The 15,704-nt window shown below is 45.2% G+C and overlaps 1 protein-coding gene across 3 annotated transcripts in view; it reads right to left on the bottom strand.

The window, feature by feature from the left end:
• Window positions 1–14,885: 14,885 nt before the first annotated feature.
• LOC311327072 (LIM/homeobox protein LMX-1.2-like) overlaps window positions 14,886–15,704 on the bottom strand; it is a gene marked incomplete at both ends in the record, with an annotated part of 32,336 nt that continues 31,517 nt past the window's right edge. For all 3 annotated transcript variants that reach the window (XM_084460090.1, XM_084460091.1, XM_084460092.1), the window contains one exon: window positions 14,886–15,040. In XM_084460090.1, coding sequence (XP_084316216.1) covers window positions 14,886–15,040 — 155 coding nt within the window. The remainder of the gene's footprint in view (window positions 15,041–15,704) is intronic.

Below are 15,704 nucleotides of genomic sequence, written 5' to 3'. Positions count from 1 at the left end.
CAATTTAATTCAAATAATTGTATATTCCTATTCCCTATTATAATAATACACATTATTTCTATTGCGCTTTTCAAAACAATGTTACAAAGTGCTTCGCAAACAAAATAAAACACAAAAAAAAACGTTATTATGCTAATTGATGCCCACTGAGAAGTCTTGAGAGGTCGGATTTTAAACCTGATCCCGTTGCGTTTGACGATGTCATTGACTGTGATGCGTCTCTTTAAAAGTCATATTTTGATGTTAGTGGCGAGAAGGGCGTCCGACACCGTGTTTGTTTGTGGATGCAGCGTTACCTCGGTCAGCCAATCACGGATGCCCGTTGTCTGTCACCGTGTGGGGCCCCGTTTGGCCCCTTAGTGCCCTGTAACGCGAGTTGTTTCCGTGGTTTCTGACGTTGATTAGTTTATTGTTTTAGAAAGCGCTCTCTCTCCTCTCTCTCTGCTGAGATCATTAAAAGCCGTAGATTATTTTAGGCTTCAGCTCTCGCTGTAACCCAAGCTCCCCCGCGCCAGACATTATTCATTAATAACACCAAGCGCCTAATGACATCACCGGCGCAAAAGGAAGGGAGCTCTGTCATAAACATTAAAGATGGCTGTCACCTGTCCGCAGCTAAAACGTTAGCGTGTCGCGAGCACGCCGCCAACCGCCTCGGAGTCTTGTATATCCAGAGCCTCGGTCCGACCCTTGACCCTTTTCGTAAGCGTGCTTTCTAATGGGACCTGGCAGCGCAGGTAGACCTGAAAGATGTTTGTCACCAGCTGGTCTTGGCGTGCAGACTAATGATGGAGCTCATGTGAGCCGAAGTGATGTGTTTTTTGTATTACCCGGCAACTAGGCCCGATTCTGAGGTAAAAATTAATTATGAAATAACAGAACACCCATGATGTGACAAGGTTGTGTTTTGAATCAAGGAATTATATATAGTATATTCTGGAGGAGTTAGAGGTACGAGACGAGGTTGAGACTGGAGGGGGATGAAAATTTGATCTAGCCAGATATGCTTGGTCCCAGAGAACATTCCAGGCCACAAATTCATGGTGGCGCTAGCGAGGGTGAGGTGTGGACATGAGACTTGGTGGGTCAAGGCACTGTTCCGAATAAGTGTGCCAATGTTCAAAATTTTTGACCATACGGCTCTATAGGCTGCCGTAGACTCCCATGGCAGAAGAAAGAAAGAAAGAAAGAAAGAAAGAAAGAAAGAAAGAAAGAAAGCGAGAAAGAAAGAAAGCGAGAAAGAAAGAAAGAAAGCGAGAAAAAGAAAGAAAGAAAGCGAGAAAGAAAGAAAGAAAGAAAGAAAGCGAGAAAGAAAGAGAAAGAAAGAAAGAAAGAAAGAAAGAAAGAAAGAAAGAAAGAAAGAAAGAAAGAAAGAAAGAAAGAAAGAAAGAAAGAAAGAAAGAAAGAAAGAAAGAAAGAAACGTATAAACACAATGGCTGCTGCAGCAGCTGCGTTGCTTGGCCCCCAATAAAAGGCCATGGATTTGCTTGGCTATTGATTAGCATGCAGTAGCTTCAGTACACCCTATACTCACACCAATGTCATTATCCAAGGAATGCCTTTAAATGCACGTTAAATACACACAAAGTGAGTGAAAATGAATAAGTCTGAACAGAGAAATCAAATGGATTAAGATAATAATTATCCAGACTTCGGAAAAGAATGGATTTATTTGACTGACCCATCGTCCCCTAGTTCAGCGGGTCAGTCGACGTGGTGTTTTTAGCGTGTGTAATCGTCCCAGGTCAGTAGCCGAGCATGGAGAGGGTGGTTGTGGGTGTTTATGGTCCTGCCAGGTCCTTACAGCAGGACATCCATCTCCATCTCCTGCCATGATAACAAAGGACCACTTTGCCAACGCCGCCATTAACCTCACCAGTTTAAATCACCGCCTGTCTCTCGTCTCTGGATCCCTTTACAGGATAATTATCCAATACCGGTGTGTATGGCCAAAATTAAAATACACAATTTAAGGTTAACCATTTGGGCTTGTTTGTTGTTGTTGTTTAAAATTCTGTAAGCTTTGTAATTGCTTCGACATCCTCACCACTCTCTTATACTTCTGTCTTGAACGTGGTTCTTGAAATTTGTGCAATTAATGATTTTTTTACTCACCATAATCTCATAGAACAATTGAGAAAAAAATGAATGTCTGACAGAATGTTCTAGATGCCAGGGAATAGATATTATTTCTGTATGAATTCTAGAGTTTGCCCCCATATCCACACATCTGTAATAAACGTATCGGCACGATGAAGCATAATGGTATACCAATTTATAATACCATGATAATGATTCAATAATGATATATATACCATGATAATGATACCAAGATTGGCCCGCTGACCCTCTGACTCCTGGACATTGACATATTTGTGCCGGCAGCATCTTAACATCGAGACGACAGCGGCGGCGGCCGCCTTCTTGTCTGTGGGGCGTCGCCACCCGTTATCGGGGTCAGACACCTCGGCCTGTGAATGTGACACGGGGGGGGGGGCGCCACCCCTCGTAGATATTAACTCATTTACATTCCCTCTGTCACTAGAACCGTTATTAGGCCTGTCGTGTTTGCGCCATCATGGATCGCTGTCGGGGAAGGGTCCCGTTGGGATTCCCGCCGGGAACTCTGGGTAGATTAGCCAGGATTCCTCTGGGACGCGGGGGGGTCGAGCTCAGGACGCCAGGTTTCTACGGCGTTAATACAGATGACAGCTCATCTCGCTGGCTGGGAGCCGACACCACAGGGGAGCTCCAACATTGATCGGTCAGCAGATTGGCTCATTCATGCTCAGTAAGTCAACATTGATTGGCGTGTGATTACTGACCATGTATGGTTTACCAACGTACAATAACATCGCACTAGCTCGCTGCAGGTGGGTGTGAACAAGCAGCGATACGACAAATACTAGTTATAGACATACATCTTTCAGAATGTTGAAAAGAACATTCCAATTCATGTTTTTGAACATAAAATCGCATAAGTCCGAGCTTTCAATTGATGTAAAATGAATAAAAAATCTCCAAAATGGAGTTAAGTGGTTTTCATCTGGACCTGGTAGCTGTCACAAGATAACCACATAGTTCATTCTACTATTAATACTATGGTGTGAGCCTTTCCATCTGTGAGAAATAACCCCTCCGTTGGGGGGCTATGACCACTCACTCCCCTCTATGACTTTGAATTGCTGTGTTGTTTTTGTATTGTGCTTCAGAGAATATCCACCGATGCTAAAACTATATTGCAGTCGTAAGAAGTTGGCGACAACTCTTTTGCGCACGGCCAGACTTGTGACAGGGCTACAGAGAGATGTAGCAGTTAGCATTTAGACCTGGCGAGTTTAAGGGCCAAAGAGTTGCGTTGTGTCCAGATAGCCAACTCACACTCCAGGTGCCTGTAAAATAAAGTCACGTTGTTAATCTGCTTCTAGGTGGATTTATGGTTGAACGGGTTTCTTCTGTATAAAACCACAAGTGATGTGATTCAAGCTTCAGTATTCATCTCATATTGGGTGTGTCCTAAACTCCTTAATTAGGGGAATCAAAATCGGAATGACTTTTTCATTTTCGAGTCCCCTGACCCAGTTATAGCCTAGCGGGTTCAACTAAGCGGCAAGATTCCATTTACAGAGCCTTCTCACGGATATGAAAGCAATGTCATAAAATCAGAGTAGTTTGTTTGTTTCCTTCTTGTGACATGATTGCTCGGCGGATTTGCCCCGCTTCCATAAACCCAAAGGTAAAGTTTAGACAGAGAGAAGCTGTGTTTGCTAAAAAAAAATGAGTACACACTCCCGTAACCTTTACAACGGGCTTTATCTTGTTTTCTTAATTAGTCTGTAAAACGTGTGAGCACAAGATTAAAAAAGACATTTCGAGGAATTGTCATGAGTCATTTACAGTACAAGTTCACTGATACTGCAGTGAATAAGGATGATTATTTACCGTAGTCATCGCAGTAACAGTTGCTGTATGTGATCTTGACGGATGACGAACTTTGACGTACTGTATTCGGTAGGAGCCAGCTTAGCGGATGAGTGGACGAGGTCAGAGATATCGTGTTCACTTACAGCATGGGTAACATACAGTGCTGTTCCCTAAAGTTATGGGGTGGGCCTACGATATGAGGGCACACAGCTTTATCAGCAGGCCAATCTACAAAGGACTTGACCGTTCCTTAGGCTTGGAGGTGACTGTTTAAACCGTCGATACACAAACTTTCATTGTGACCTTTCCCCTTCCCACAGGTCCTTACTTTCTTCCCATCTGACCTTTGAACTCTCCCGCCGAGCTCCACCAATGGCAACGCCCGCGAGACGTCTCCTCGCTGGCCTCGGCAGCGCGGGGTTCTGGGAAAAGCACACAGAGCCGCGCGGCGGTCCGGGGCCGTAGCCGTCGGCCACGGGGAAGCGGGGAGGGCGAGGGCGACCGCCGGTGGCTTGAGTTAACCCCAGGGGTCGTTGCCACGGCGCCCGGTGCCCTAGGCATCGTCGGGCGGCTCAAGCTTCAAACAGATCTCAGACATTCCTGAGGCGTGTACCAGTAGACGCTAATGACACAGAAAAATGAAAAACAAAACACATGGTGGGGAGGATCAGTAGGGCGGAGCTCACACTCCTGGGGGCGGGACAGGTCAAACCCACCTTGGGAAAAAGGTGGGCCGATTAAGGAGGGGGTGTTTTTTTTTTGGGGGGGGTGTGTATGGTAAGACTTTCGAGGTACAGATCCGAGCTCAGGATTTTGAATACTGTTCTGCTAACTGCTATTTTGAAAAAGGGTTAAAACAGGCAAAACTAAGACAATACATGAGACGTATCAAGGTTATATATATATATACGTTAAGGAACAAAATTGCAATGCTATCCCAGATAGCAAGCGGATGTGTAATAATTCTGGGCCATATATGGGCCGGAACTAAGCCAGATCTGGCCTGTATATGGCCCAGATCCGCTTGCTATCTGGGATGCAATGGACCAAGTGCAACATGCCACGTATTGAGCAGTCTCCCAACTCTCGGTGCCACATTTCCCCCGTTCATCAAATTAGCCTAACAAGCAAGCGGAGGTGCACACTGTGATTATTTGAACGTTGAGGAGTGGGAGGGAAAAATACCATAACGGGCTAAGAAACTGAGCTGCTAGCTTGTAGCTAAAAGAGCCAGTGATAGCGCCAAAAAAAGGTGGGATTGCTGGTAATCTTACAAAAATATTGTGGCTGGACTAATTTCCTTTGCAGTCGGAGGGCCGAGAGTGGAGAATATGTGTGAGGTGTCCGGGAGGCCAAACAGTCTGGTGTGTCTTTATTGACGGAGGGCCAGCTTGGGTTACGAGGTTGTTTTCTTTCCCAGGGCAGTGAAGGGACGCTCCTCCGGACCGGCGGACCGACCCAGAGGGCAAACATCGGGAGGCGGGCCGGGTAGCGCCTAGCGCTCCACCTCCCCCGACCCGTAGCGCTCCACCTCCCCCCCGATCCGTACCCTGTTGTCTTTGGTTCTGTGTGTGGAATCCCCCTCGCCAAAATGGCCGGCCCTGTTGACTTTGAAGGAGTCCCACAACAGTGGGGTCAACAGTAAGGGTCACGGTTCAAAAAACCAAAACAAAAAGTGATATTGGGCGCAAATAGTATAGAGGGGCTCTTGAGAGAGAGAGAGAAAGAGAGAGAGAGAGAGAGAGAGAGAGAGATCCTGGAGAGAGAGAGAGAGAGAGAGAGGGAGGGAGAGAGAGAGAGAGAGAGAGGGAGGGAGAGAGAGAGAAAGAAAGAGAGAGAGAGAGAGAAAGAGAGAGAGATAATTATAACAGACAGTGAGAGAGAGAGAGAGAGAGAGAGAGAGAGAGAGACAGAGAGAGAGAGAGAAAGAGAGAGATAATTATAACAGACAGTGAGAGCTCGTCAAAGATCTCAAATATTGGAGTGCAGGGAGAGGCCAGGAAGGCAGTGGCCGTTGACCGCTACACTAACATATACGTAAACCTGTCCAAACAATCAGGCTACTGTACCACACAAAGAGCCTGGTGTCCACCGTGTTGGCCTCCGCACAGCTGGCTGGTCTAACGTTCAGAATCTTCTCATTCCACACTTAATTAAATTACATATCAAGGAAAGATTTTTGGATGACACACCTCTGCCATTTTGAATTTAGCAAATTCTTCTCATTCTTGTCAACATTCTTAACCTGTAACACATTTTGTGCTGCGAATACGCCACATATCAACACGTAACGATCGCACGTCGGAAATACAGTGTGAATTGTCCAGGAGTCGAACACGGCGGGGCAATAATGATGCCATCAAGGTGGGGGTGACACCCAGAGCGATGTCGATAATTTCCCACCATGCAACAGGATGATCCGTTTACCGCTCCGAAGCACACCGAGGACCAGCAGGACAATTAAGAGAAATCAATAATTCATAAAAACATCCATATTTCATATTGAGCTACTACTTAATGCAATAAATATCTGGTGTTCGGTGACAGCTTATGTGTCCTCAGGCATTGTGGGGACACGGGAGTCCATGATTAAACCAGTGTGGGGTCACCCCCAGCCCTTTCATGAGTGTTAGGGGTGACTGGGGTTAGGACACTCCACATTAGCGTGTCACTAGCCTCAGGGATCCCCCACAAATCCCTCTGGTGACCACAGCAGACTCCGACGCCACATCACTGCTTGGTGGCATATGGGTTTATGATACTCAAGTTTGACTATTTACAGTATGTTAATAACTTTGTCATTAGCATGTTTCACACAGACACACACACACATTTGAATACTTTATTTGATTCCACAAATTACATTACAAACAGCGGGGAGTCAAATACAACAGGGATAGACAATTCAAGAACACCTAAGGACACACTAACTGTCGCACTTTCTCTTCCACACAGCTAAGCTGCCTTTGACCGCTGAAACAGAGCGATATTCACACAACCAAGATGTTTAGCTTTGCTCTTTCTCATGCCAGCAATGTTCAGACCACTCCTGGTATACTTATACACATGACCAAGGCATCCAAATACACACACACACACACGCACGCACACACACTCAAGCATTTTGAGTTCGATTCGCAGCTATTACAGAGTGCATTACATGTAACCGAATTCACATTCAGATCAGATTTAGTTTTCACTTTGATGTCAGTTTCTTGGCAAATACGATGAATCTGGGCCCGATGAGTCCATATCGTCACCTGATCAGACTAGCCTATCAGGTGTGTGGATCTCCGAGTTATTTACCGTCAACATCCCCCCTCTTTGGTGCAGTGTGTTAGAACTCTCACCCGCCCATCTAATGACAGAGGAGTGCTTATTAGACAGGCTTAGTGAAGGACAGCCTTCAAAGTGGTCCTAATGAGCCACACTCTCACATCCTCCACTCTCGTCCCGGAGCTATTCAGAGAATGCTGTCAGACTCTTCCTCAGGTCTGGTGTTTTGTGTACACTCGCACAAGAGGGGCGATATAGACGCAGGCTCTCAGAAGGTGTCTGTATCAAAGCCGAGGGGTCAGGGAGATCAAATGTGGAGAGCGCGAGCGACTACCTGCCCTGTGGCTACCAGTAATCTAAATCAGACATAACCTATCGATCACGGAGTGTCTTTCTCGGAGGCGAGGAAAAGTATGGTAGGAATTTGACTGCAGGTGCGAACGGGAGTCTCGACGGGGAGGGTTTCTTTGCGGTGGTGATGTCAGTCAAATCATCCCCCGGGGCGAAATGTTATCATGCCAGAGTGACGGGTTGCGAGCTTGACGGCTTCTCTCGCTCACACCTGTGATGTCAGATCGCCGCGGCGATAAGACGGGACGAATAGAACGCTGTCAAAAAAGTTCTCGCCGCACAGACTTCACTCTCACACATCGTCTGCCGACAACTCCAGCGGTCCTTGAGGTGAACCCTGAGGTACGCCCCGGGGAAATACTTAGTGTTTCATGCTCACCTGAGAGGTTGCATGGGTGTTGGTGTTCGTGTAACTTAGATGAACCCTTCAGAACACTGGAAAGGCAAGACTGCCTTCACTCATACTTAACTATCATTGATCGTATCACCACTGTGGCGGTTTCTTTTAGCATTTTACACTTTTTAATGTTTCTGCTTTGGTTGAAGGTGCCCCCAAGCACAGCTCCAGGATGAGTTTTGCTCTACTTTTTGCAAGGAGTCAGATTTGTATATCACTTACAGTTGGTAGAATTGACTCTTTAAGGCAGGGGTTTCAAACTCAAATTGGCTTGGGGCCACTGCTGGTATCGTCAACTCATAGGAGGGCCAATTCACTGTCAACTTCAAGTACTACTTACAATAAGAAAGTGCAATATTTCAGAAAATGTCATTTTTCATTTCCATAATTACTCACAAGTCAGTCTCTAAATGTTAGACTATTCCATAACTAACATTTTCATCATACAAATTCAAACCAGTTTCTATACATTTTAATATATTTTAACAGTTAGTGCAAATCCTTCCTTTTATTGTATCTTGAATAGCCTACATTTCTACTTTATTCTATTTTAGCTGCAAGATGCATCACTACTGTAAGCCTGCCCTGGACCTGTACTTGCATTTATTAAAGTTCAAGTTTGTTTCTATTTCTTACCAGACACTTGAATACATTTGTAGGCTACTGCTCTATTTCTTGTCAGGCACTTATCTTGACAGACTGCGGAGTCGTATCCCTCTCAGCTGCGTGGCTCGTTTTTTCCTCTCTTCTCCATACGACTCATTTTTCTCCATGTTTAGTAATGAATAACTCTTGATATTATATTCCTTTAGAACGGCGACTTTCTTGCATATCAGGCCGGTAGCATTTCCATTGAACTCCACAAAAATACTGCAATGTCCATCTTTCTTGAAACTGTCTGTTCTTAACGTTAAACATGAAAACAGCCTCTCGGTGACGAGCTGCATTCAGGTCGGGTGCGGATTGATTGCACCTGTGAGCATTGAGTTTTATTTTTTATTTATTTTTATTTTTTATTTTTATGAAGAAGTGGTCAATTGTTTTTATTGCTCTTTTCGCCATTGTGAGCAGGTTGGCTAGTTGTAGCTTGTTGAGCACTGAGTAGTACAGTCAGATATCATTTTTTTTGTGGTAACAGATCAAACCGGAAATAGTTGAGGTCGACGGAGTTGTGCCATGTGGATTATGAATATATATTTTTTTTTTTAAAGGTAGCCTAGATTAAGTAATAAATACACTTTTAAAATGAATGATCACCTAACACAAACGGGTACAAACCACAATTATGTATTTAATAATTGTGTTAATTAGTTTAAAATAAAAATTTTTTTTTTTTTTTTTAAGAATATGAGTAGAGTTGGGCTGGCCAATCAGGGGGGGGCACAGATTACATGATATTTCTGACATCCTGTCGCGGGCCGGATGACCGGGTGGGGCGGGCCCGGGGGTTTGAGACCCTTGCTCTAAGGCCTTCTGAATACCCTGCTTGTGTTGGTTACCATCACCAGCAGAGAGGAGAGGTCACATGTGACATTTCATAAAACAGGTTGTCTCTGGAGACGTCAAGAACACTGTCATGTTCCAGTGACGTCCATCAAGTCCACGATTGATGGACCCCCTGGTTGATGGACAACCAGTCAAGTCTGGTAGCTCAGTAACCCTCCTCCTCCTCCTCTTCCTCCTCCTCCTCTTCCTCCTCATATCAGCTGAACAATCCACATTATTCCCTCATGTGATATTCCTGTCAAGATAATACTATCTCTACTAACTATACTCGCCTCACGTCGGCGTCTGAAACCTGGCCTCCAAATCACCCTGGAAGTGTTTGTCAGTGACGCCAAACGCAAACGTTGTCAAGCGACGGGTTCCGTCGGGCGGAAAGCTTTATTGACATCTGTCTCGCTCCGTAGCTTCCGCCTCAGCGAACGCAAACGAAGAGGCGTCTGTTCTGCCTTTTGTTCACGCCGGCGTTGTACGACGGACTCGTTTTTACGATCAAGTGTTTGGCAATGAAGCCACTGTTTGTCTTTCGTCCGCCAGGATCGACCGAGTGGAACAAATTGGGTTATTCCTCTCATGTTCACCACGGCAGATAGAAAACAGAGGAAGAGATAGGTTAGCTCACTGTGTAAATATTGTCAGGGACTGTCAGTCATGAAAACTAGCCAGGCATTGTGTGTGTGAACTAAAGTACAGTTACTGTTCACTGACCCAAAGAAAACCCTGTAACCTGTCAGATTCAGAAAGTAACTGTTGAGATTCATGCTCAAATGAAGAGACACTGGTAAATGGACTACACTTATAAAGCGCTTTTCTACCTTAGCGGCACTCAAAGCGCTTTACAATGGCCTCTCATTCACCCATTCACACACACATTCACACACCAATGGCGGTAGCTGCCATGCAAGGTGCTAACTTGCTCATTGGGAGCAATTTGGGGTTAGGTGTCTTGCTCAAGGACACTTCGACATGTGGACAGTCGGAGCTGGGATTCGAACCACTGACCCTTCGATCATGAATTGAATATGCTTACATGGGTTCATGTGCTAAATGTGTTCATGTGTTCATGTCTTCATGTCTTCATGTGTTCATATGTTCATGTGTTCATGTGTCCATGTGTTCATGTGTTCATGTGTTCATGTGTTAAATGTGTTCATGTGTTCATGTGTTCATGTCTTCATGTCTTCATGTCTTCATGTGTTCATGCATGTGAGTGTGTGAATGTTGTGTGCGGGCCGAAGGAAGGACGATCCGTCCCTGTAGCCTGGCAGGCCTAACGCCGCGACCATGAGAGATGGTGGGAGGCGGCTTGGATCATCGCCGCTGTTGTTCCCCGCGGGCAGTTCTGAGATGAGAGGGAGAGAGAACGGAGGAGAAGAGAAGTAAGGGGGACAGGACTGAGAGAGAGAGAGAGAGGGAGAGAGAGAGGGAGAGAGAGAGGGAGAGAGAGAAAGAGAGAGAGAGAGGGAGAGAGAGAGAAACAGAGAGAGAGAGAGAGAGAGAGACAGAGAGAGAGAGAGAGAGAGAGAGAGAGAGAGAGGCCCTCTTTATCAAGACAGATCTTGGGCAGGGGCTGGGGGAGAGAGGGGGGGGGGGCTGAGGGAGCCAGGGGGGGCTGGGAGAGCGAATGGGGGGGGGCTGGGGGAGCGAGGGGGGAGGTGGGGGGGGCTGAAGGAGCGAGGGGGGGGGGGGGCTGGGAGTGAGGGGGGCGAGGGGGGGCTGGAGAGCCAAACTGATGTGCTGTCAGGATGATGAAGCGGCTGCCCAGGTGCTGCCTGACACCTCGGAGAGAGCAGCTCCCCCTCTGGCTACTCTCTCCTCTCTGGCTACTCTCTCCCTCTCTCCCTCCCTCCTCTCACTCTCTCTTTTTCTCACTTTCCCCTTTTTCGCTCCCCGTCTTGACCTTTCCCTCGATTTATCTTCATCTCTGACTCCTCCTCGCTCCGGCTTGTCCCTCCCTCCGTTTCCGTAGAAACTACCAGCGGGATTTTGTTGGTATTATTGTTGTTTTTAGCCGCCGCTCTGTGGAAGCTATCATACTCCTTTTGAAATAGGACGATCATAAATTATAAAAAGTGTGAGGAGATATTTCAAAGCGATATTTCATGCACGACACCTTTCCTCCAGAGATGAGATAGAGCCAAGTGATACAGAAGGTCAACACCTGAAGATGTGACTTTTATAGATTTCATTTCATGAAATAATTGTTATTTGTTTCAGAAATTGAGTAGTGCAACTAATTTACGAGTGTCCATTCATTACTGTATCCCTTTGAAAGGTAAAGTGTGGAGTCTGTGGACTGTGTCTGACTTAAAGCCCAATTACACTTGATGAGCTGGTAAAAAGCCTTGTGAAAGATGAACATCCTGTTTGTAGAGAGGTTTAATATTGGGACGCTGACCAACTGTATATTCTGGATGATCTCGTGTGCACTGGTCTGTATTTTAGTCATCTATCTTATTCAACTATATGAGTTATATTGCTTTGTAAGCATGGGGGCCATTTTGAAAGACTGAACTGTTACCAAGGCAAACGCTGGAATTCAATCAAATCTACCGTAGAGGTGGAATAGTCACGATTCCCAATGTGGACTAGTCTTTTAAAATAAAATAACTTTAGCCAATAGTATTACATTAGGACTCCAGATCGCTCCCCCCTCCTGACCTACCATTGGACCGAGCCTTGTTGGAGGCGGGTCAAACCAGACAGCTAAACAGGACGCTTGTCAAACCCGTCAAAATGTCTAAAATTAATAAATTCAGACTCAATATTGTTTTTGGGGGGAGAGAAAGCAATACTTTCATTCTGCACCGCCCTAAAAGCTCTGTGGATGTAATATTTTTTTAGAGATTATTCATCCACATCAAAATCTTGTCTGACCTTTATTTTATGTAATGTACTATTATTCGTAATGATTATACTCATTTATTTGCCATAATATTTGCAGTTTACAGCAAATGTTCTTAGAAGGTACTCATCACAGAATGGATTACGTAATATCAAAACTACGATGTACTATTGATTGATTGATTGATTTGTATTTATTTTTAAGACAGGGACAAGGTACAGTAGACATTTACCCTGTAGAATAGGGAGAGATGCACTGTACAAGGTTATAGCTAAAACAGCTAATTTCCACCCGCAGACTGTTGTGTATTAACACCAGCTCAACCCTACTCATGTGTTATAGGTACAGATATTCCAAATACAAATGAAATGTAGAAACAATTACCTGAATGCAAGCTTGGCTAAAAGAAAAGAAGAAATAATCAACGGCTCCAGCTCCATTTCCAGCGTTTGCATGTCCCAGTCTGGTGATGCGGCGCTGTGGAGGCCTGAGCAGCCGGCCCCGGCCTCAGAGACGGCCTCCTCTCCGCCCGGCCTCAGAGAGGTGTGGGGCCCCCTGTTTACGGCCCCCGGGAGACCGCCGTTACAAAGTGAGTTTAATAAACAGCTGTCTTGACCTCTGGGCCCCTCGGGGGCCCCCTCGTGAGTGATCAAACGCCTCCTCCTCTCGCCGCCCGGCGCTGCGCTCCGCCGGGGGGATCGTGAAGAACAGCGGCCTCTCGGCCATCGCTCCCCGCGGCGCCGCCTCAGAGCTATTAGCCTGTCTTCATTATGCACGGCCTCATGGGTGCTCTCTGGGCGTCCGGCTTCCTCTTCACGCGCTTCAGACCCTTATGAGCACTTATTATGTGGCTGACCTGTGTCAGCGAGACACTGCAGGTCAACAGAGGACGGTTGTTGTGTGACATCAGACTGTTGTGTGTGTACATCAGACTGTTGTGTGTGTGTACATCAGACTGTTGTGTGTGTGTACATCAGACTGTTGTGTGTGTACATCAGACTGTTGTGTGTGTGTATATCAGACTGTTGTTGTGTGTGTACATCAGACTGTTGATGTGTGACATCAGACTGTTGTGTGTGTGTACATCAGACTGTTGTGTGTGTGTATATCAGACTGTTATTGTGTGTGTGTACATCAGATTGTCATGGATGGATTTGATGTGACCTCACTGACTCAATTGTTAGGTAATTAGTATTACCAAGGAAGGCATTTGTGTTATTATACATAATTAATATGTCGCTTCTGATATAATGATGGTATGAGTGTGGGTGGTCTTGATGATAAACAACATCAAACATACATCATAGATCAAGTTACCTTGTATACTGTATCAGTGGTAATGTATGCATATGCCTGAAAACCATGTTATGACAACAATACCTGTTTGAAGAAAAGCGTTAGAAATTGAGAGAAAGAAACTGGCTGCTTTTTGTATTTTATTCGTAGTACCAACAAACTTTGGTAATTTAGCAAATTTCAGCATTAGAAATGCACTCTTGACAAGGTCTATGTCAGCTCGTGACAAATAAATAGCACAATGATACTGATTCACACAACAACAAAAATACTACTATAAATTTCAGAATCAAATGACATACAAATGAATTATAATGCTTCTTCTCACTACGTTACATTGGGATCCTTGCCTTTTTAAATAAAGCTTTTTCAATTTCTGAAGTACCACTAAGCATGTCGCCGTTAAATAAATAGATTGCTGTCCAAGTCAACATGCAAAACTGCTTTGCTTTTGAGAATGTTCCACATACACTATATACACTTAACAAATAAAATGTACCAAAGCAAACTTTCATTTCTCCCTCAAGATCCTGTCACAGAATCTTTCTTTAATATCTTACATCTTAAGAAGCGTAATGGCTAAAATCATATCATCAAAATCATCTATGCTTGTCATAGTGTCGAGAAAAAAACATGAACAACACATACCAAATGTATACACTAATATCCAATTTGGTGTTGTACATTGCCAGTTGTTTAAGTGTATACTTTCAAGAAAGATTCAGAGTCCGTGTGATAAAACGTGGTCACATGCATAGAGCCGGACTCAGCAGTCCGTCGGCCGGACTAACGCTTCAATAATCAGTGACTTGGACTAAGTACATAATACACTAATCCTGTTGAGTATCCCAGTCCAACACATATCCCGTTTTCATTAGCTGTACAACCCCCCTTCCCCCTTCCCCCTTATCATACAAACATCTCACAAACAACACTCTAACATCGCACCGAACCCTGTCGTAGCTTAAACTCCGCGCATCCCTCCAGTACAGGGGAGAGAGAGAAAGTGTCCAATTTCAGTTTCAAGTTTGTCCTTTTCTGTCACGTTCTTGGCTAGGAGCCAAACGAGGTCATAGTTTTTCGTGTTTTTTGTTGGAACTTTTCTCTCGAGTTGCTCAGTTCGGCGGCGGGTTTCTCCCGACCACCTGGTATTTTTCTTGAGGTGAAGACTTGTGTTATGGCTGTACAGTTTTGTGTACTGACTGTGTATCTCTCTGTACAGTTTTGTGTACTTTACTGACTGACTGGCTGACTGAGCGCCTGTCTGTCCTCCTCGGATTGGCTGTCGGCTTTCAGGAGGCGAAGTACGAGCTCTGCATGGAGTAGAGGCGGTCGATGGGGTTTCCCACACGCGCCTGCAGGGAGCCCATGTCCGAAGCCATGAAGCAGTCGCTCAGGCTCGTCAGGGACGTGTCGCTGTCGATGTCGTGGAAGATGGAGTCATTTCCTGCCGCGGGAAAAACACACACACACAAAAAAACAGAGCGAAGTAAGGTTACGTGAAGTAGTTTGACAGATAAATAAACACGGATGTATTTGTTTACAAGAAAACAAAGCCTCGCCTGGGGTTAAAAAAAAAACGGATAAGAACTCTCAGATGTCATCTAAAGTGATATCATAATGTTTGTGGCAGTCATAAGCCATGTTTCCATCCACACGTTTTATGCGAATTAAGTTATATCGAATTAAAAACGCCTTATGGAAACGGTAAAATTCGATTAAAAGTCATGAAAATCGACAAAAATCGTTTGTACTGTCGATCTCGTCGGATTTTCTCTTGTTCGATAAAAGTCTTTTGTGATAAATGGTGGTGTGTGTGTGTGTGAGGAGTGTGTGTGATGTTCTTCTCTGAGCTGGTGGTGTGAGTGTATGTGTGTGTGTGTGTGTGTGTGTGAGAGGAGTGTGGGTGATGTTCTTCTCTGAGCTGGTGTGTGTGTGTGTGTGAGTGTGTATGTGTGTGAGGAGTGTGTGTGATGCTCTTCTCTGAGCCGGTGTGTGTGAGTGTTTAATTGCGTGGATGAGCGTCGTCTCTCCTGGGTGTCGCTGGCTTTATTACGCGGCTCCGGGTCTAAATGACACCGTTACATCAGGACACAGACAGCTTGATGGCC

The sequence above is a fragment of the Borostomias antarcticus genome (genome assembly GCF_949987555.1).
Source record: "Borostomias antarcticus genome assembly, chromosome: 30".
Lineage (NCBI taxonomy): Eukaryota > Metazoa > Chordata > Actinopteri > Stomiiformes > Stomiidae > Borostomias > Borostomias antarcticus.
Note: the sequence above shows the minus strand (reverse complement) of the source record. Positions and strands in the feature narration are given on the sequence as shown.